This window comes from Neodiprion fabricii, chromosome 4, assembly GCF_021155785.1.
Source record: "Neodiprion fabricii isolate iyNeoFabr1 chromosome 4, iyNeoFabr1.1, whole genome shotgun sequence".
NCBI classification, from domain to species: Eukaryota; Metazoa; Arthropoda; class Insecta; order Hymenoptera; family Diprionidae; genus Neodiprion; species Neodiprion fabricii.
The window spans coordinates 41,705,027-41,727,494 of record NC_060242.1 but is presented as its reverse complement, the minus strand read 5'-3'; the positions used below and the strand labels follow the sequence as shown (position 1 = coordinate 41,727,494).

Below are 22,468 nucleotides of genomic sequence, written 5' to 3'. Positions count from 1 at the left end.
ATATTTTACATGTCATTTTGCATATCACCTTTTTTATGCCGATTCCATTTATACATTTTTGATGTCGATTAATGTTATACATATATTAAACTATCAGGCCGAGTTTGTTTACCTGTGACAAGAAGGGACATTTTTACTGCTTTTAAAAATTGAATGACACGAAGTTCCAAATCATTTCACGGATAAATCAATAATCGTTTATACTGATCTACATCATTTTTGTCCACATTTAGTTTTATTTCGTCTATTTCTTTTGTCTCAGACATATCTAAATCGTGACAATCCACACTGATGCGCTCACTGCTTCGTCGTAAACAGCAATATCATGAAACGTGTAATTGGACATCCGTTGTATGCTCCGAAATGAACTGAAAACTGAACGTGATTAGGAATTAACCACTGGTACACAAGTCCCAAGATTTTCGCTGTAGGCATCCGATAAATGAAAAACATTATCGAACGGTACGTACGCACTTGGCTATTCCATATTGGGCAAAAAAATTGTTAATCGACGCTACTGCCACGCGATCTAATCAGCCGCTCATATTCGAGGTTGTAATCTGTGGCACGGGGTCAAAGAAGGCCAATGCGATTGGTTTTCATACATAAAAAGAAAGGTCAAGGTGTGGCGAGTAGAGAACATATACGCATAAATTGAGTTGTTATCCTACCCAATACCGATTCCATATTAAACCGTGCGTTCATCAATATTTTTAACCGGAACGATTACACAGCCATTGAACGGCTGTTCAAAAACTTTTCGTATCAGTTCAGCCTTACTGATAGATCGGAAACAGAACGTACTGTAAGTAAATCAGAAGTATCAAATGATGATCGGGTTGTAGTGAAGTGAATATCCACAGCGTCAAATAATTGTAATTACGAAAAATTGTACATTCCAGAGCCGAAGACATGGCATTTTTCGTGCCAATATGGTTGGTCAATTGCGCCATCATATTTCTGTCCATATTGGCCACGTCGTACTTCTACATGACGCGGAACTTCAACTATTGGAAAAAGAAAAACATAGTGGAGAAAAAGCCGTTACCGTTTTTCGGCAACTATTTTCCTTGTTTCGCCCTTCAAACTTCTCCGGGTGACTTCCTCAAGGATCTGCACGCCGAGCACAACAGCGTTAATCAACTCGGCTTCTACATCTTCGATAAGCCTTGTCTTCTAGTGCGGGACTTGGAGTTGGTCAATCGTATTCTGGTGAAGGATTTCAACGCGTTCTGTGACAGATACAGCGGGTCAAACAGTGACGATCCTCTGGGGGTAGCGAATTTGTTCACTCTACAAAATCCCCATTGGAAAACTGTCCGCACCAAGCTGTCGCCGACTTTCACTTCCGGGAAATTGAAGCAAATGCTCCAATTGATGGTCAAAGTCGGCAAGGACCTGGACCGATACTTCGAGACTTTGAAATTAGAAGGTCAGTTGAATTGTACAAATTTATCGAGCTTGCGATATAAAGGAACCGTTAAATCCCCAACAGCCCGGTTCTTTTCAAGGTGAGGGTCGAGTGATCGAGCTGCGGGAAGTCGTCGCAAGGTACACGACTGACGTAATTGCGACGTGCGCTTACGGCATCGAAGCCAACTGTTTGAATAATCCTAATGCTGAATTTAGAAAGTGCGGCAAGAGGATTTTCAACGATAGTTATAAGCGCGCCTTTGAGTTGAGATCATTTTTTTTCACACCGGGTATTACGAAGCTATTCGGTATGCAGTTCTTCGAGAGAACTTCCAGTGAATTCTTACGGAAGGTACTATGGGACACTCTTACCCAACGTATGAAAAATGGGATTCACAGGAATGATCTGATAGACACTCTCATCCAGCTGAAGAATGGTCAAACCGAGGCCGACCTCAATGATGAAGGCTCGTTCAGTAAGTTTTGCCCGATATCATCTTAACCAGTGACCACGTATATTGCTAGATGTTTTTCGATCATAGAGTTTGACGGCGACAATCTGACCGCCCAGGCAGCCATTTATTTCTCTGGGGGTTCTGAGACGACATTACTTACAATAGCCTTCACGCTGTACGAGCTGGCTCTACAACCGGATATTCAGTCAAGACTGCGAGAGGAGATAACTTCGGCTCTCGAGGAAAATGGAGGAAACATCGACTACGAATGGGTGAGTATTTTCTTGGATGTGCTCGGGATTCGTCGAACCGCTACTGCACCGCTATCAATAAACTGTTCAATCGCTAATGACCCCGCTACAGGTGATGCGGCTTCCTTACCTCGGCATGGTCGTCTCGGAGACGCTTCGAAAGTATCCTGTAGTACCGTTCATGGACAGAGTGGTTAACACCGACTACAAGATACCCGGCAGTGATACGGTGCTTGAAAAGCATACGCCAATCTTCATATCTGTGTTCGGATTTCATCACGACCCAGAATATTTTCCGGACCCTGAAAAGTACGACCCGGAGAGATTCAGCAACGAGAACAAGCAAACGCGTCCCTCTCGTGCCTACATGCCATTCGGCGATGGTCCCCATAACTGTATAGGTAACGGTTGTTCACGATTATATGGTACAGCCGCGATTCGATGATGAGAATGTACCATTCTTATTTACTTTTTGATAGGGTCACGTTTTGCACTGGCATCGCTCAAGCTCGGCCTCATCAAGATAGTATCAAAATACAAGTTATTTCCGAGCAAGGACACTGTGATTCCGCTGCGACTGAATCCAAGGACTTTTTTCACAACCATGGATCATGACCTGTTCCTCAAAGTGCAAAAAATTGATGACTGAGTCACGTCGTTGAGGATTGACCCAGCATTTATTTCTCTAACAGGGGTCGTCAAACGGTCAAATAATACATAAATACAGGAAAAGCTATAAAGTAAATGGATAAAAAAAAAAAAAACAGCGCGAGATATTCGTAGAAATTGTCATGAAAATCATGGTATCATTTTGGCACGGTCATTCATGATTGTGCTACCACGAACTTGAATTTTTCTGAATGAAGAATTTCCAGTGTTTATACGAATTTCAAGTATCATCAAAGAGAATACTGTTAATATGTTGATCTATACGAAAACACTGAATCCTCGTATCAGAATCTACTTGATTGTTGATACCGTTCAAGATGAGTTTTAAATCTTGGTCTTCAATGTTAAACTCTTATGTAAACTACGAATTCCCGAAAAATAAACACATATTAATGTGACTGTGACATTGCAATTGAATATTTTCGATACAGTAGCTTTAATGATAATTTTTAAATAATTGAAAGCAATTCAATGATAAATATTTTATCTACCAATAACAATACAAACAATTGATATAGCAGTACAGTCGTTTTTTTCACTTTACGCCCACTAGGCATAAAAGCCAACTTCACGGTCGCAAAACATGAACGTTTTCTCTTTATGAGCCGACTATGACAAAAAAAACATTTGAATCAAATGTTAATTTTAATACCTTTAGTGTAATTATATTCTGTATCTCCAGTGTTTGATTATTGGTTATAAGTCGCTGTAAAATTGTTATGAAATAATATTATAATTCCGAGTCCAATAAGAATTTGAAATTGAATTTGTTCCAGGATTAATTAGGGTGAAAAAACGAATCATCGGGCTGATCCCGACGCTATCAACATGTAGCTATGTTGATGCTGTAAGTAATAATTAGACGCTTTACTTCTGAAGGGAGTTCAAAAGTTCATCTTGCTATCCACCCGACGCGTCGCTACGAGACAATGAGTAAGGTCCCAGATAGAAACACAGGACGCATATGTGTAGTCGTGTGATATACCTACATATGTTTCCGACAGCGATGGTTAAATTACATCTGCATCGTCAGATAGTTCGACACGTCTTCAACACAATTTCTTCTACACCTTGAACTTTGTCAAAAAAAAAAAAAAGAAATCCTGGCTTAAGCCAGTCGGCAAGGACGTTGTTGTCATGTTTACAAGAGTATCGAGATTTTTATATCATATATACATATATCAACGTATCGGAAATGTAATGAATCATCTTAAAATGAGACGGGAAAATACGATATCTAAGTATACACTTATTTTCTCCAAAACTAAGTTGGCAAACCAATGCATGCTCAGTATTACTTATTATTAGTTTAAACACCGGCATATACCGTATAATTTTGATGATTTGAACCAACGATAATTCTGAATCCTTACAGTGTCAGGGATTTCCTTAGTCCAGACTGAAATGTATTTACGTATTTTCAATAACGAAAATATTTTATACTTCCAAGTCAAATTTACATGCAAATTAATTTTTAAGAAAATAAGAAGATATGCGTCGATATGATCGAAGTAATCAGCTGAACTGAAGATTTTGGAATCATAAATCTGATACTGTTCTACTCCTAATATGTTCACCCAATTTTATCTCGAGCCGCACTGACAGAAACGTGTAACGTTACTCCAAAGACACACTGATTGTAAAGTAAAAATTCTGTAGTCACAGGAAGTTTAACCCTTACCTGCAAACATTTTACTTTACATGCGATTCACTTGAAATTTTGCATTCATGGGCTTTGGGGATCGCTGATTACGAATCTTGACACGAAATTAAAAAAATTTAAATTATAAATTCAATATGGCGGACAGACAAAATCAAGAAGAAAAATTTTGCAAAAATTCTGTACGATTTTTTGATATGTATTAAGTTTGTGTAAGAATTGGAATTCAGGATTTAAGGGCAGTTTAGCAGAAAATGTTTTTTTTTCCGTGGAAAAGTACGAATTTCGACCATTTGGTTAAATGTGCTATTTTTGTAAAAAGTAAATGAATAGAAAAATTTTGTATTTTTGTTTCAAGACTTGGAAATATTTCGGGGACCACGTGGAACCAAAACAGTAGTTTAATTAATAAATAGCTAGAAAAAGAAAAAAGTGGAACGCTGAGCATCTCTGCGTGAATTAAAGGGTTAAGTATCGTGAACATAACAATATTATCGTGAGCTTGGTTATAAACATATATTTATGTTAACTCTTGCTGTTAGTTACTATACCTCCGGTACAGGTCACAACTTCATGGTAACAATTTTCTTTATTTCATATTTAATGAACACAATTATCATTCTTAAAATGAGAACAAACAATGTCTTTGGAACAGTTGCACGTACGCTGTGAAAGAACAGATAACAACATGCAATTTTTGCGTACTCGCTTGCTACTGCTACATACTAGTTATTTGTTATTGCAGATTGAAGGACAGCTTCGTGTTATCCGAGCTCGAAGAGAGGGAACTGCACGCTGCAAAGGAACCGGTCCCCTCATTTAATGCAGCTCAAATAGTAAGAAAACTGCGTTTCCATTTCAGTTTCACAGCGGCTTGGGTTGTTCGAACCTGGCAATTCTGCTCTCATTTTCACTCGATACGTGCAATACAATTATTTCAGGTAAGTGCATCTTAAGCCTTACTGCATTTTGCGGATAGTATAATTCACTAATCTTTACATCCTTTGGATCTTTAATATCAAAAGACTAAGTATACACGCTGATTGTTAACGAGAATTTCGAAAGATTCGTAAAATCCGGAAATAAGCGACGCCCACTATTTAGACGTTTCCGGGTTTGATAGTAGACTTCAATTAGCTGGTAATATTTCTCTAATTATCTGTATACGATTAAACACAAATCTTGTACTCACCTTTCTACGTGACGTCGAACTGCCAATATCTTCATAATTTTGTTACAACTTACTGGTGATTAAGTTATGTCAGATAAATGAAACTGTAGAGAGTACTTACAAATCCAATGTGCAACTAATTTTCACTAAGCACCCAGCTTTTTTCGCCGCTTCGATGAAAGTTTCACTTCGGTGAGATATTTAGAATAAAATGGAAATAAACTGGTGTTTTGATCGTCATTGGACAGGACTAAGATGGCTCTGCTAACGTGGTACTGGGCACTCGACGGTATCCTGATATTGCTGTCGCTGATATTTTCGGCGTACCTTTACATGACGCGGAACTTCAAATACTGGGAGAAACAAGGAGTGTTTGAACTACAACCGACAGCCTTCGTCGGGAACTTTAAGGACTGCTTGCTCTTCCGGAGATCAGCCGGCGAATTTCTCAAAGATCTCTACGACAAGGGCAAGGGCTTGAAGTACCTGGGCTTCTACATTTTCGACAAACCAGCTCTCCTCATCCGGGACCCTGTGATAATAAAAAATGTGCTCATCAAAGATTTCAACTACTTTTCGGACCGATTTGTTGCTGCAAGCGACACCGACACCTTGGGTACCGCAAATCTGTTTTCAATAAAAAACCCGCATTGGCGGATTCTGCGCAACAAACTTACGCCAGTTTTCAGCTCTGGAAAGCTGAAAAAGATGTTTTATTTGATGGCTGCCGTGGCCGAGGATCTGGACACTCACCTTGAGACCCTGAACTTGCATGGTAGGTCCGAATTCAGCCTTCTCCTCGCAGACCTCTGTTCAATTTTTTCTTCTCTTTTTCACGAAGGCAAAGGCCGAGTGATCGAGCTGAAAGAGACTTGTGCCAAGTACACCACAGACGTGGTCGGCTCTTGCGCCTACGGCCTTCAGGTTAATTCCCTGAACAATCCGGAAGCGGAGTTCAGAAAATACGGTAGAAAAGTATTCACCTTCAACTACAGACGCGCTTTAGAGGTATCCACATTCTTTTTTGTTCCTGGTATCGTCAAGCCATTGGGATTCAAATTCTTTGAGCAGAGTTGCTCAGTCTTTTTGCGGAAGGCTTTGTGGGGCGCCATCGACGACAGGATGAAGAGCGGTGACTGCAGAAACGACCTCATCGACACTCTCATCGAGTTGAAGAAAGCCCAGGCCGAGAGTGACGAAAAAGATCCTGACGCGTTCAGTGAGTTCGTTTTCCACCTGGCTAAGGCAATGCGTGTTCGATGGTTCCGATTTCCTGGGATAGATGCAAACTACTTCCTAGTTCCTGACTTTGCCTCGGAAACCAGTACATAAAAACTGCAATTCGTCCTCTCGGATACATACATGTTCGTTCTGTTCATAGTATTCGACGGAGACAACCTGGTGGCCCAGGCAGCGGTCTTCTTCACAGCAGGGTTCGAAACGTCGTCTACCGCGATGTCCTTCTCGATGTACGAACTGGCCTTGCAGCCAAATCTTCAGCGACGACTTCGCGACGAGATCAATTCAGCTCTCGATGAGAGTGGAGGAAAGCTCAGCTATGATATGGTGGGTATATTCCTTGGATTCACTAACATGTGATAGTTACTTTTCCGCGACTGATTTATAGGTAATGAATCTTCCGTACCTGGATATGGTCGTGAAGGAAACCCTCCGCAAATATCCCCCTCTGCCGTTCCTCGACAGGGTAGCAATGGTCGATTACAAAGTCCCGGGGACTGACCTCGTCATAGAAAAGGGAACACCGACTTACATCCCTATGTTCGGACTCCACTATGATCCGGAATATTTTCCGGAACCCTTCAAGTACGACCCAGAGCGGTTCAACGAGGAAAACAAGCAGAATCGGGCCTCTTGTATCTACATGCCTTTCGGAGACGGTCCTCACAACTGTATCGGTAAGGATGTGATAAAAATGGAGAGCTCGGTTCGACGCCGTGCGACATGACATAACGCTTCTCTGATTTACTTCAAGGTCTTCGGTTCGGACTCCTCCAAGCGAAACTCGGCCTCGTCAAGGTGCTCTCCAAGTACGAGGTGACGCCCTGCGAGCGAACCCTGATCCCGATGCGCCTCGATCCGAAGGCCCTTATTTTGTCATCGGATGGCGGTCTCTATTTGAACGTACGAAAAATTTAAGTCGATAGTATTAAGTGAAATGCTGTTGACGCTAAGCATTTATGACGATTGTTCCCTGGAAAATGTTTTGTGTTTAAATATTGTATCCATCGTACCGTGAAGGTTCTCTTAACGATCACCTCCGAACAACGGATTCCTCTTTACAACACACAGTCTAAAAGTCTCCAGAAGCACAATTTACACGTTAATATAGCTCCGAACAGCGGACACTCCTCAGTAACGGCCAATATTGTTAGCTTCGAAGATGTCCGCTATTGGTAAGTTTCGCGATACCGAGAAATATCATCCGAGAAATAAGACGTATAACTAATGATGACGTAACTCTGTAATTAAACTTAGAGACCGATAATTCGAGAGATATTGCAGCGACCATCGTCATACATTACAGAGCGTGATGTTAGATGTACACCCGTCAAATCTGGATTATCATCCCGTTACACGAGTAATTTCATGACTAAGTGTTTCAGTGCCGTTCGTTATGATCTGCCATCATGTTATGACAACCCGTGGTTAGATAACATAATTACCGAAATGATTTCACTATAATTTCCACTGTCTTCGGATTATGTGACAACTAATTATTAACGATGACTGAAACAGTTTCTCGGCATTCAACCATCGTACAGGATTATTTTCAAGCACAAATTACACCTATGTTAGTCAAATGAGAATGGTTTAACATTCGAACCACACAAATTTATAATCATAGTGGAAAGAAAAAAGAAGAATTGTCGCGCCGTAATTCGTCTTTGGATCGCTTAATAAAAATTGTACCGATAGAACTTCCTTTTTCGATGATTGTAATTGATTTTCAACATCGTTGCGAAAATAAAGAGAAAAGAATTAGTGAATATGTCCAACCGATAAAATGGGTCCTCCGCCTTGCTGATCATAATTTGACATTCATACTTCTCGCTGTCTTGAAACCGACACTATTAACATCTGTTCAAAGATTTTATTATTCTCTACATTGAATTGATGGGTGAAATGTGAAGAGAAGCCATCAACGACCGTCGATAAATTTGTCCTATATATATATACATACATATATATATATATATACCTCTTACGTATTACATATTTAATGTTCATACATGTTTTCTACATTCGGTTTTTCATTAGTTACATGCATATATCGATTCATTTCACTCGCCTGCGAGCATATATTACATCCATCAATTTACCTTCCATTCGATTATTTTATCATTTATGTTTGTTTGTTTGCTCATTATTTTTATTTCTTGTCAATATAATTTCGTGTGTTTTCATAATAATATTTGTGATGATGGTAATAATAATATTAATATTAATAATAATTAACCGTTACAATTATGCGGTACTCTTACCTGCTATTATAATTAACGTTAAACGTAGATCATTATAAATGGAAGTTTCAGTATACGAGTCGCGCGGTATTCGCGTACATGGAATATTTCATTTGCTTTGATTTATTTTTTGATTTTCACAACACATTCGCCGCTGCGGTTTTCGGCAAGCTCCCGTGCGAGTCTGATACAGCAATTGTATATTATATGTGTAATATACCTAACACGGGCAGTATTGACGTGAATAAATAACATTTTCAATTGACCGCATTCTATATCTAAACGCATACATATACATATAGGTATATATCTCAATTAAACGTGAATGTTATTTTACATTACTGTATTCAACAGTTTGGGATCAAAGATGCAGATTGACGTTTGCATAGACAAATTTGATATTAGAAATGAATGTAAAAGAAAAGGTTGATCTTTCCATACACGTATAAAACGAAATATACACACCAACAAATGTAAAATGTATAATGACAATCAGGTCAGGCACAGACAGTGTTTTACAACGTGTGATTATGGCTGTAAACTGTATATAAAATATTTCCTTGCATTTTGCATTTCGTGTATTTTCGATCACGTACAAAATACACGATGATGTATCAGTGGCGACCGGAGCAAAGTGAAGCAAACAAATATTTGAGTGAGAAATTTTTCCCGAAATTTTCGTACCTAATTGCGTTTTTAATTTATTCATTTTGACTGTGATTGAACATAATTAAAAAAAATTAATATGTAATTGAATTTTTATCATCATTATCATCATTATTATTATTAGTTATTTAATATCGTTTCATTCTTCATTTTATTTGTTATATATTCTATTTTGTTTTGATAGCATTTTTTTCTTACAAAGTCTTTCGTCAATTCGACTTATAATAGGTATACAGTTTCAGAATTCGGTATTCCGATAAGATTGGTTTGATTTGAATAAATTTGAAGATTATCGCTACATAACATGTAGTATATGTATTAGGGTGCGCCAAAAAAATCGACTATTTTTTTTTTCACTTTGTACTCCGAAAACTTGGTTGTTAGAGACCTCAAAAATATTCTCTCCAAGTATGAGCTCTTAATTTTTATAGGAAGGTCCTCCGCCCCGCAGTTTTCTATTTTTTTCTTATGGTAAGAGAGAAAAATACATATCTCGGTATCTACTATTTATATAAAAAAAATAGTGTGCATTGAAGTTTGACGATGAATATCTTCTGAACAGTGAGCTATACAAAAAAATTGTAAGAGACCTTTTTTGTAGAGAATTCAATTTCCTACGTAAATATGATACAGATTTTTTTTATATAAATAGTTGATACCGAGATATGTATTTTTCTACCTCACCATAAGAAAAAAATAGAAAACTGCGAGGCGGAGGACCTTCCTATTAAAATTAAGAGCTCATACTTGGAGAGAATATTTTTGAGGCCTCTACCAACCAAGTTTTCGGAGTACAAAGTGAAAAAAAAATAATCGATATTTTTTGCCCAATATGTGTACACATATATATATATAACACGAACATGCATGTGGCAAGCAAAGGCAACGTTTCGAATTCATTCCGACAGGTTTACACTGATCATGAGCACGAATTCTCTCGGCTTGTTTCATGCGTGTTCGTGCTCAATTCTGCACCCGTCTAAACTTTACATCACTCGCCTGATATGATCGATTCGCACACGTGACGCATAAAACAATATGAAATTACTGAAAATTTTATAATTGAAATTTTATAGAAAAATTCACTAATATACATTACGGAGTTTTTATTATTATATGTATTAGAATTTGTCTAATTTATTTGTCAATCTATACGTAGAGTTACAGTTATATACCTATAGATAGAATACATAATTCTAGATATACGATGATTTAATTTATTTGATAAAATTGATAATTAACGCAACAAAAATAAACGAAAGTAATGAAAACAATAATGAAAACGATAAATTATTGAACGGTGATGTTTGTAATAATGATGATGATGATGATGATGATGATGATGATGATGATGATGATGATGATGATGATGATGATGATGATGATGATGACGAATGAACCATATCCCAAATAAATAATAATTTGGGTGAAAATAACGTAAGACTAGAGTTCAACAATACATGCGTTTTGATCGCGCGTAAAGACACATCGATATAGAGTATAAAAATATAAACATCAAGAGACGAAAGCACAGCGATAGTTCTGTTTTATATTTGGGAGCGGGTATAATTGTAATAAATTAATATCGGTTCTAAAAGAAATATGATGACAGATTATATCTTGTTGCATAAGGTTTGCTGCGAGTGGCTGCAGGTCACAAGGATTGACGGTACCATTTTACAACTCAGTATTAATATGCAGTTGATATGCGTTATGAGTGAAACTATTTTCACACGTCATTCGAAGGATCCGTGCTTTCTCGTACCAATTGTGAAATTCTATTCTTCTCGCTCGCGAATGCATTAATTGTAAATTATGAGGTCGTTCCTTACTCAAAGTGAAATTCGTCAACGAATAGACTATAGTATTAATACTCTCTCAATTGGCAATCCTTTTCCTTTCCACGATAAGTGAGTAATTATTAATTCAATGAAATCGGTGTAAAAATATTTGTCGGAAATTTGAAAGAAAAATATCGACTCAATGAAAGAATATCAGGGATCATAATATTGTCGAGTTTATAGTGGTAACGAACTTTCTATCACACAACGTAATTTGTAGGTGATTTAATCCTTGATTAGGAAAAATATGTTTGTCTTCAATGAGAGGTATGTTTAATATAAAATTGTAAATACTGACAATCCTATGAAATGAATCTCCTATCGTGTACATTTTATATTTAAGGGCTGAATGATGAGAGGAACAACCAAGAATTTAGCTCGACTGTGCGCCATGGGTTTTTTTATACGTACAACTGATCCGAATAATAGGTCAGGTTCAAGGTATGGAATTCGGAAAGTTTTTCACCTAGTGTAAGATTTTTCCGAATCACCATATATATACATATATAGATAGTATGTATATAGATATACGTTATACAGGTACCTATACGATGTGTACATTGCATATTTGCAACATCATTATACTTTACACATATTTAACGAACAACATTAATGATTATTATTATTATTATTATTATCAATATTATTATTAATTAGGCTAATCGTCATTATAGGTTTTGGACAATAAATAAAATAGTCTATATGTATTATTGTGTTATGTATAATATAATATAATATACTATATTCTGCCAATTAATAAATACCCAAATTACGAGGCGAATTCGGCCGATTTTTTTTTATCATCTTTGTATTCAATGTAATTATTCATTCGCGTCGAGAGATCGAAGTTGACCATTTGTATTTTTATTTTCATTTTTTTTTTTTTTGCAAATTATACTTCATTTAAGCGAAAACTTGATCCAACGACCCGTAATGAAATATTAAAATTTTTGGCAGCGGCACACGACCCCCGAATTTACGAGGGATGCTTCGTCAATCGAGAAATAAACCGAACCACGTCTCTCCGCGGCTCTCGATCTTTCATCGTTTAAGCGAAATAAGCACTCTCCGTTTCAGGGGATACATGCCACCTCGATATTGGTGTGAAAATCGATTTCCCGACGCTCCCACATTTATAGGCATGATACACATCTATGTATGTTTTTGTGATTGCAAAACGTAGGTAATACATTCAGTGAACATTCATTCGAACGGTAGCTAAAACCATTTATTTTTTAGATACCTCTCCAGACATTAACCGTCATGTAATCCCTCAGTTCGAGGACAAGTTAAAGGCAAAAGAACCGTACATAACGCCACGTGACGTGTGAAACGAAGTTCGTTTTGATGTAGCCAGGATATTTCTATTCAAAACCTCGTATTTTTCTTAATCTTCGTTAACGTCGACGTTATAAGCATTTCGAGAATACCTTGATAATTTTTAAATTACGATTCAGTTTCTCCTTCGGTTTTTCTTCACAGTCAAAAATTGTCTGAATAGAGTTTCATTTTAAGATGACTGTCTTTTTATTTATCAGTGAATTGCTATTAAATTAATCTTTGGAAAAATTTAATGTGATTCTTAAATAGACTTTGTGTTAGTTATCTACTGCAAAGACTCGAGCACGTATTACGAAAATAGTCAGTGAAGAAGTAGGTATAGGTGACGTCCAACCGTTGAGCGGAGGAAGAATATCTAAAAAAAATTTACCATTTGAATGAAAGAGCAGTCGTACGATCCTTGTGGATTTCCATTCTGATGTTAACTTATCGCCTTACGTCACTCGAATGAAATCTTCTCGCGATGTTCAAGACGGCAAATACAACTACGATTACGATTCGAGTATGTTTCCTCTCTTCTTGTCCGTACAAATGCTCTGATCGATAGTTTTGTATCTAAACACTTTATCTTTGGTACGAAGTTGAAAACCTCTTTGAAATATGGTCTACAGTGGTTAGCAGCACGAGTCGAAGTGAGAGAGAAAAAATATAATCGATAACACTAACCGATTCGGGTTTTCCCATGAATTTCATCTTAACATCAATAAATTTGTCGAGGGCCATTGCGTATACTCTCGATTGTATGTTCGTGAACCCTCGGTGAACTGTAATCGTGCGATTGCATCGCTAAAGCGATAATGATCCGATACAAGTTGATCTTCCCTTCGAAAGGTGACCAAACATTTTCACCGAAATACGAATATGTATCATCAATCGATAAACTTACGTATTCCACGCACGGCATCGGGCACACAGCCCACCATTAAAACCACACGTACCTAATTTAATTTGTCGTTTATCTTTACCAATATTTGATACCAGTCTATCACTTGAATCCGTCGTGATTAGGATAGTGGGAACGCTGGGGTGAGAATTGCGCCTCACTACCCTGTCTCTTAGGCCTGAAGCTAGCTGCAAGTGAAGATATCCAGCCTCCTTGAAGTTGCTGCTGCTGGGGCTGCTGTTGCTGCTGGTCGTTGAGAGGACCGCTGTTACTCCTGGCACTGTCGATGCTCATGCCGGACTTGAACCGTGAGAATATACCGGCACTGTACTTCTTCGAAGTGCCGGGCGACGAGAAGGCGAGAGTCTTCTTGCAGGCCTTGTCCGTCTCCTTGTGGAGCATTGAGTCGAGGCTTCCGGTGTGCTGAAGCTCCTCCGCATCCTTGCTCTTCTGAGACCCAAGGAATATCGACTCGTTCTGCATCGTGATCTTCGTTATGTCCTCCATGCTCGCGGAGCTCCGCCGTATCTCCACCTTTCCAATGTCCTTGTCAAGGAGGTTCGTACTGGTGCTCGGGTTGAGGACAATTTCCGGTTTGGTCCGCACAGTTCCGTCGATCCCCTTGAACTCGGCGTTGAACCCCTTACTCCACTCTTCCTCTTTGGGGCTCGTCTTGACCGTTGCCAACTTCCCCTCCGGGTTCGAGAAGTTTCTCTTATGCTTGGCGAGCGCGACGTCAGCGTCTGTTGCCGGTATCGCTTCGAGTGAAACCGAGGGTCGTTTGTCCTTTGCGAAGACCGTCTTCCAGCCCTTGTTCCTTCCCTCCTGGTTCTTCCTGGCCTTCGGCAGGGTCATTGCGCGCTTGTCCTCCCCGGCAACTTCACTCGCCTCCAATCCCTTCCGCGTCTCCTTCGTCTCTTTGGTTTCCTGAGGCTCCCTCGTCTCCTCGAGGACCTTATCGACCTTGGTGAGGTTGCACCGCTTGCAGAACGCCCCGATGTTTCTCGCCGGACTGGTGCCGGTTACAGAATTGCTCTTGCTCAAGCCCTTCCCGGCACTCTTCCCGGTCTGCTTGACGCTCGGCGATTCCCTCGAGTCAAAACTGATGCTTAGCCTGTCGGTGAACGTCCGCAGCCTCGAAAGGAGCGATTTGTGATTGTTCGGGGTGGACTTGTCGCGCTCCTCGCTGCACGAGCAGCTCTCGGGGGTCGCGGTGACGTCCAGAAGGACGGTTCCGTTCTCATTTCCATTCCCCCTCCCTTCCTGGATCTCCGTTTCGTCGCGTTCGAGTTCCTCGACGATCCTCGAGTCGTCCAACGACCTTGCGCTGACCGGCGAGCTCATGTCGCTACTGAGGTTCTCGCCTCTGCCGCGATGCACTTCGTACCTCTCAAGGTCACGGTCGTGCTCTCTCATGGCCTTGGCCAGGTCGTGGTGGTGGTAGTCAAGGGTGCTCCGATCCCTGCTGCCCTTCCGGCTGCCCGGGTAGCTTTTCCTGCCGGCGGTGCTGCCTTCCGTCGATATTTTGAACTTGAGTGTCTTCTCGCTGACCTCGACCTCCGTCGCCGTTTCGGGATCCGAACTCTCCCCCGTCTCGACCTCCTCGATCGTCAGATTCTCAGTAGAGTCCTCGATCGAGCGCGACCTCGACCTCAGCGTGCATCCGGACCTTTTCGAACGTACGCTCTGCGCCGACGAGGACTTGACAACGTACGTCGATAACGAGGTCGTATTCGACTCGCCGAGGTCCACTATGCTCTTGCGGTGCATTCGCTCGTCCTTCGCAGCCTCGTTCAATCGACGGTAGTACTCCAGGGCGTCTCGTACCGGGCGTACTATGAATTCCTGAAGAGACAAGCTGGTCGTTAATTTCCTGGCATTCGCAACTCGGATTGGAAAGAAAACGAAAAATGGATCGAACCTGCAGCTCCGGAAGGAGTTCTCCCAAGGCCTCGAAGAGCGGAAGAAGGACCAGCCCGATAAAACTGCACTGGGAAGAAGGCTTGGTCACCTTGTCTCGGTCCATGAACGGTGTGACCGGAAGTCCCTCGAGCTTTTCAGCGTCGCTCTGCTTGAAGAACTCCTGGAGGAGCCTGTCGAGCCAAGGCTCGGCCACGTCCATCGGCCTCGCCTCGTTGCTGATGTCCGCCACCTTGATGAGGACCATTGTCAACTGCGGAAAATAATGGTGGATCGTTTGTTGATAGTTATCGAAAGTAGACGGTATAGAAATTGAAGCTGATCCTCACTAGATTGGTGTGCATTTTATTAGAGTAATCGAACTCCGGCGTGATTTCCCTAAATTGACCGAGTATCTCGTTGTGTCTGGCCATGTCCGTGGCGAGAATGCATCGTATGATGCCCTCGCGAACGGTTCTGAACGTGGCGGTGTCGAGGGAAGCGAGAATGTTGCACTCGGGTGATTCGAGGACGCGAAAGGCGACCGAACAATGATGGTTTTCAAGAGGAGATATGTCGTTGTACCGGAGCGCCAGCTCCGTGCGAGCATTAATCTGGTAAATGTTGTTGTAGCCGGGGTGGTCGAGGTCGTGGCAAATGCAGGACACCAGCAGGACGAAAACCTCGAGGTCGCCGATCTTTGAGGGGAGATTCGCAGCCCATGCTATCGCGTACATCTGAAACGAATGAAGTGTTGTATTCGCATAAATGAAGGCCCGATTGTACCCTATTGCCGATGTTTCAGCCAGCACAGAGTTTCCTACCATTTGAGCAACGCAGAAGCAATGCCTGAAGTTGTGAAACGGCACTTCGTTGTAGTTATTGTACACTTCATAGAGGAAGTTCCTAAGCGTTGCCAGCGGTATGGAAAATTTTTGGAGAAGATCAAGCTCGACGAACATAGCCTGGAGCATCAGGAGCAGCTCCTCGTCTTCCCACTGCCGCGCGTCGAATGCCGGGGAACGAAGCCACTGCCGAACACTCGACGACACAGACACGTCGCTGAAATATATCGGTGAAATAATTCATAAATCTATCCGAGGCTTGAATTTTATGTTGGAACGTAGCCTCGTTCTGTAAATATGGCGGGAGGGAAGAAGGGAAAATGTATTGCCAGGTCTCTCGTCGCAGATCTTGGAACCTTGAGAAGTTTTCCGGGTGGCAATTGAGGATACGCAGAAGCCGAGTTAACGTAATCTGCCGAAACTCGAGAGCAGACGTAACTGTTGCACGTGCAGCTTGAAAGCCACGCAGTGCAGCAATTGGAATCCTAGTAGTAATGGATCGATCTGTGGCGGCCAGCCTCCAGGTTATATATAGCTCGTCGAATGCCGGGAATCATGCTTTACTCCCTGACAAGGGCAAATACGCCCCTCTATGTTCATTGAAGCGAATTTGACGGTTTTGCAATAAAACCGTATGCGCGCATTGCATAATTACTGTATCACACATGTGAAGATTGGTTATCTTCGGCAAGGCTTCAGCTCCGAGATTGGTACATGAATGAGAAAATTCGTGAAATCGTAAGCTGAGCTTTAAAGACGAATGACTAAAAAGTAAAAGCAAAAATCTGATCTAGCTCCAAGAGCTCGGGCAATTTTCATCGAGAGAACGCAGAGCGCACGAACTTTCGGAACGGTAAGCTCTTTACGGAGGGTATTACTTCTTCAAAGTTCGATTAAAAATGTGAAGTAATGAAGTCAAGTAGATATAGAAATTCTTTGCCCTGCATGTATTGATTCAGTGAGCCGGTGCGTAATTGGTAATCCCTACTTGAATTTGTGCATTGAATTACGTGAATACATAAAGCCGCCGATAATACCTCTTGGTGGTGGGTTCATAACGGTAGGTATTGTCCACACGTACCTGACAGCGTAGAGATAGCTTAATATTTGCCCTGATTGTTGAAAGATACTATTCAATCGCTTATAACCAGATATTACACTGGCATACTGAACCGCTATCGTTCACTCGCCAATGAATATTTACAACTACCTACGGCCTTTGGCTTTTCGTCTTTGCAGATTAGAACTCCATTAGCAGTATAATATATGAAATGATGGATTCAGTGCGCCCGCACACTCTCATAACACATAATACGATTATATTTTTATATCACTGAATATTTTTCAGTGACGACGAACAATTTTTTATATGATTGTTCTCAATTTGAAAGGCACTCCGTTTGTTTTTTTTTTTTTTTTGATATTTTCAACACCATTTGAATTTTCTACAATTTTTCAAAACCATGTTATTGATCGGCACAATTTAAAAAACTGGAAAAATTCTGAAAAATTGAACCTCAGGTATCAAAATTTTTAAGCTTAGAACCGGAGTGAGGAGATGTTTCCTTATTATTGTTTTCAACCTTCGTCCAAAAAAAAAAGTTAAAAAAATTACAAGCGGGAATCATTTTAATATACTTGACCAGATTTTTCGGTACCATTCTAACATTAGCAATTTTTTTTTTATTAGCAAACTAAAGAAGAACAAAAATGTCTTGCGAAAAATCCGGCTTTTAGTTTAAAAATTTTGATATCTGACACACGATTTTTCAGAATTTTTACATATTTTTAAACTGCGTCGATCAATAACATAGTTTTGAAATATTGTAAAAAATTCAAAACGTGTTGAAAACATCTAAAAAATAAAAACCGGAGCGCCTTACAAAGTGAGAACGATTATATAAAAAATCGCGACCAAATGCGAAAGGTCAAGGGTCAGACCCAGGTCAAAATAGTACGACTGTATTGCCCCATATATGTTATAGCACTCAACTTTACGGGAATGGCTGAAAACTAACAATAAGTAAAATAAAAAACATGGCGACCAGTCGAGCGGCGCTAAGGCGCGTTATATGATATCAGCGCCCACAGGGATTACCATGCGAAATAGATGGTGCAACAGAATTGAGCTGCAACGCGTGTGTTGAGCCGGGAACCGGGGCCGCTGAAGCGATACATTCATACATCCCAGCAATAACCGTTCGTAACGATAAACGAAGCTTTATGAGTAAACTAACGCGATGGAGCGCTCTGCTTAACGCACCGTGCCGCGTTGCCCGTGCAAAATTCAACGAGCCAAATGTACCGGAGATAATCATATTGCCTATTATGAGCAAAACGAGTGTACACGTATACCGTGTACAATAATAAAATACTTATGTTATATGTATGTGTGCATAAATTACATTAGTTTTGACACTGTTGACCTGCACCAAACAACTGCTGCAGTTTGTCAGACGATTTATAAAATTCAGGGCTGCAGTCCGCGATGGTTTGTCCTTGCAAAATCGAAACCCAATCTCAGTTCGACAGACGCCTTCGAGACAAATCCGGGCTGAGTATTTATCGCAATAAATCCCATTTGGTCCTGTCCGCATTATTCTATGCACGAAACGCGAGAGGAAACATAAGCACAAGTTCCACGTTGCGGCTATGATCGTATGGACGGAAAACTGAATGTATCGGACCGTCAGGAGTGACAGTTAGGAAATAACTTCGTCGTTGCTTGGGAATTGCTCCGTCGTTTGTTGAAAATATTCCATTCTACGGTATGAATTCCAGGCAGCAGACCCTTTCATTTCTGTTTCCCGATGCACGGGTTGAACAACAACGATTTTCGGTGAGTAACTTGTCGGTAAAAAAAATTTGTAAGCCCCGCACCATCACAGAAAGGAGAAAAAGTCCCGAGAATGTCAGCTTTTGTCGTTTCCAATTTTCTCCCAACGTCTGCGTACCCAAGTTCAAGTCAGACTAACGAGAGACGCCCTCAATCTTGGCGGCTCGACTCGCAGGATCAGGATTCAGGATTTGAGGGCTGTGCTTTTATTCAATTTACATAGGCATCCCCAGCTGAGGTGACCTTGTGGGTAGGGTTAATTAAATAAGACTGGGTATACAGGCACACACCTACTCGGGTAACCCCGGATTAGGCCAAACGTATCAACCGTAAACCGCGAAAGCTCGGCTCTTCCTTGCTCTTCCCTTGCCAAAAGCTGTCGTGTCGTAATCGATCTGTGGCAAATAAGCGACAGTCCCGCCAGGCCGCACGGCTGTGTAGTATTTCGTTACCCATTTCCGTAGAAAAGAAGCCTCAAATTTCTTTCTAAATTCATTCTCAATTTATCCCCAATTTGAATAAAGTTCGGGGTACAAATTTTATCCAAATGTTGAGGCTTACCGCGGAAATTGTTAGCGTTTATTCGCAAGCTTGACGGATCGGTTTTGAAAAAAATTGGATATCGCCATTAAATTTGAGGGTTTCTCTCAAAGTTGAGGATCTGCCCCTCAAAAGCAGTTAGATTTAACCATTTATAGTTTCAGGGTTATACTCAAAGCTATAAGGGTGATATCCGATATTCCGAGGGTATAACCCCAGCCTTTGTTGTTTAACCCGGAAAATTTTGTCGCCGAGCCCATTTTCGGAGGCCTTAAAAAAAGTTCAACCAAACATCATGAAATCTTGTACGAGTTTCCAGTGCTCTACTACCGTTTTGAACAGATGATCGCAACCAGTTTTGTTTTCTCATGCAAAATTACATTGAAATGAAATATGGCAACAAGTACCATACCCTAAGGGTTGGATGCGAACGTGCCCGAGGAAATGAGACTTCTATGTGCTCATCTTCACACAAAGATGTATAAATATAACAAGTTTCTTGAACATATAATGATTTACAGAGCACCTGAACCTGACGTGGATTTCCGCGTTGATGCCATGCCAAGGGCAGAAATTAATTTTCGAAGCAGCTGCGGCTCGTATACTCTAATATTTCTCATCTTATCAGGAATCCACCTCGACCCAGCTACGCGTATGTATGTAGCCAAGTGTACAAGCTACACGCGCACTCGTACCGCACCTCACTCATTTGGCTTGACTTTAATTCAGTTTATCGCCGCACTCCGACGGACTCGCAGCGCAGACCCTTGCTGGGCAAGACGTTTCGAGGTGTTACTTCGAGGTTTACAGCTCCCCTTGGAAGAGAAGCATGCAATGTGGCTCCGTTACCGTTTTTACTCGTTAGGTTCTCTTCTCTCCCTTCGCTCCCATTCTCCTTCTTTCCCATTACTGTTGTTGCTCACACCGCGCCAAATAGAGGATAATTACTAAAAGACCCTTCAGAATCCTTATGGAAATTGGCTGAAGGTCGAATTAAATAGACTTTCAGTATGTTATGGTACATGTCCTCCCGCTCAAAGGACACAACTTTTTAAAGTCAGTAGTTTCCGAGGTACAGGCGTCGGGAGGGGGGTGTATGAATTTTTTCATATCTATGGATTACGCGATTTTTACGAATTACAAAGCTTCAAAGGGGACTTGAAATCAAATATGTCACTCAAAAACTGCGCAGCCGATTCGCAGAGACTCCGCGGACGCGTGAAAAACAGGAGAGGTCCGTTATTGCAAGAGTCGGAGGGTCTCGTTCTTCACGCGAAATCCGACGTTGCACCTCCTTCCGGTAAACCAGCGAGTTCATGGATGGCGTCAATGTATCGATGGAATCAATCACAGCTTCCGTCCTGTCTTTGAGAATCAATGGTGCAGTTTTTCGAGTGACTTGTTTGATTTCGAGACCCCTCGAAGCTTTATAATTCATGAAAATCACGAAATCCATAGATACTAAAAAATCTGTACACCTTTCTTCCGAATCCTGTATCTCGACAACTCCTGATTTTTGGAATTTGTGTCCATGAGAACTTTTCACCGGGAAGATAAATACTACAACATACTGAAAATCCAGCTAATTTGACAGGGATCCTATTGCCATAAGAGTTCTGCGGGGTCCTTAGTCGTCAAGCCGCTTGCAAGCTCGTTAACCAGAAGTAACGAAATGATCATCAGCGACATTAACAAGTCTACATCGAACTTTTCTACAATACACTTGGTCAACGCTGTCGCCGGTGTATTTTTTCAATACCGTTGGCTCCACCTCAGAGTGTAGCTACGTATGCATATCTTTGATGATTCAACTTTAACGACTGTTTGCGTTTTCTGCACTAATGAGTTCCGAATAACGCTATTAAGCAAGGACTCGTGACGGTACTGGCAACACGTTCTAGGCGCACGTGTCTGTTCTGCCCTCGTTTAGGCCAACCAACGGACGGCCGAATTAACGGACGAATAAATTGAGACAAGACAAACAAACTAGGGGCGGCCATACGCTCTGATATTTACACGCGGAAATGACGACAGCTCACACTTTCTCTCTCTCTCTCTCTCTCTCTCTCTCTCTCTCTCTCTCTCTCTCTCTCTCCGCATGTTAACACGTGTTCTTTCCCTTCCATTCTCACAATATTTCATTGCTGTTTCTTCACCGCACGGCTTGTGCGCAGACCAGCGGTTGTCCTTTCAAACAGGGCGAATTGGATTTTAGTTTATCATTTCAACCCGAGGGTGGCAATAAGCCGATATTCCAGTCTGTCCTCAGGATCTGGTAACGCTTGGATTAAAACTTTCCAAATGTATGCAAAATGCATGATACGAGTTTATAATGCAAGTTTTTCTACGGATGCCGCTGAGATTAGCTTGTGGAAGACGTCGGGATTATAACTGTAGCACGAACAACAGGATGAAAAATTCTCGATCCAGTTATCCAGATGTACCTACGACTATTCGCAACACGTAAACAATTATGCTCTACCCCTTTACCAAAAATGTCTTTTCTTCCATTTTCA

General features: G+C 41.0%; 3 protein-coding genes across 8 annotated transcripts in view; 2 read left to right on the top strand and 1 right to left on the bottom strand.

The window, feature by feature from the left end:
• The first annotated feature begins 548 nt into the window (after positions 1–548).
• Positions 549–3,311, top strand: LOC124181385 (cytochrome P450 6k1-like). Its single transcript, XM_046567907.1, has 6 exons — positions 549–805; positions 903–1,432; positions 1,512–1,889; positions 1,956–2,140; positions 2,232–2,520; positions 2,599–3,311. The coding sequence occupies exons 2-6, from the start codon at positions 913–915 to the stop codon at positions 2,766–2,768; spliced, it is 1,542 nt and encodes a 513-aa protein (XP_046423863.1). The 5' UTR covers positions 549–805; positions 903–912; the 3' UTR covers positions 2,769–3,311.
• A 1,931-nt stretch (positions 3,312–5,242) lies between these two features.
• LOC124181386 (cytochrome P450 6k1-like) lies at positions 5,243–7,870 on the top strand. Its single transcript, XM_046567908.1, has 6 exons — positions 5,243–5,389; positions 5,868–6,394; positions 6,461–6,838; positions 7,001–7,185; positions 7,247–7,535; positions 7,613–7,870. Exons 2-6 carry the CDS (start codon positions 5,875–5,877, stop codon positions 7,774–7,776), a joined length of 1,536 nt encoding a protein of 511 aa, XP_046423864.1. The 5' UTR covers positions 5,243–5,389; positions 5,868–5,874; the 3' UTR covers positions 7,777–7,870.
• A 2,739-nt stretch (positions 7,871–10,609) lies between these two features.
• LOC124181383 overlaps positions 10,610–22,468 on the bottom strand; it is a 106,790-nt gene continuing 94,931 nt past the window's right edge. For all 6 annotated transcript variants that reach the window (XM_046567904.1, XM_046567901.1, XM_046567902.1 and 3 more), the window contains 4 exons: positions 16,556–16,793; positions 16,082–16,468; positions 15,754–16,005; positions 10,610–15,677 (listed from right to left, as the gene is read on the bottom strand). In XM_046567904.1, the coding sequence (XP_046423860.1) occupies positions 13,935–15,677; positions 15,754–16,005; positions 16,082–16,468; positions 16,556–16,793 (2,620 nt within the window). In that variant the 3' untranslated portion in view covers positions 10,610–13,934. The remainder of the gene's footprint in view (positions 15,678–15,753; positions 16,006–16,081; positions 16,469–16,555; positions 16,794–22,468) is intronic.

What these genes read in the sequence shown, in the direction of transcription:
- LOC124181386 (XM_046567908.1), top strand. Translation starts at nt 5,875, where the DNA reads ATGGCTCTGCTAACGTGGTACTGGGCACTCGACGGTATCCTGATATTG. An exon ending in TGAGACCCTGAACTTGCATG is followed by an intron (nt 6,395 to 6,460) that starts GTAGGTCCGAAT and finishes TTTTTCACGAAG; the next exon opens with GCAAAGGCCGAGTGATCGAG. An exon ending in GAAAGCTCAGCTATGATATG is followed by an intron (nt 7,186 to 7,246) that starts GTGGGTATATTC and finishes ACTGATTTATAG; the next exon opens with GTAATGAATCTTCCGTACCT.
- LOC124181385 (XM_046567907.1), top strand. Translation starts at nt 913, where the DNA reads ATGGCATTTTTCGTGCCAATATGGTTGGTCAATTGCGCCATCATATTT. An exon ending in CAATGATGAAGGCTCGTTCA is followed by an intron (nt 1,890 to 1,955) that starts GTAAGTTTTGCC and finishes TTTCGATCATAG; the next exon opens with AGTTTGACGGCGACAATCTG. An exon ending in GAAACATCGACTACGAATGG is followed by an intron (nt 2,141 to 2,231) that starts GTGAGTATTTTC and finishes ACCCCGCTACAG; the next exon opens with GTGATGCGGCTTCCTTACCT.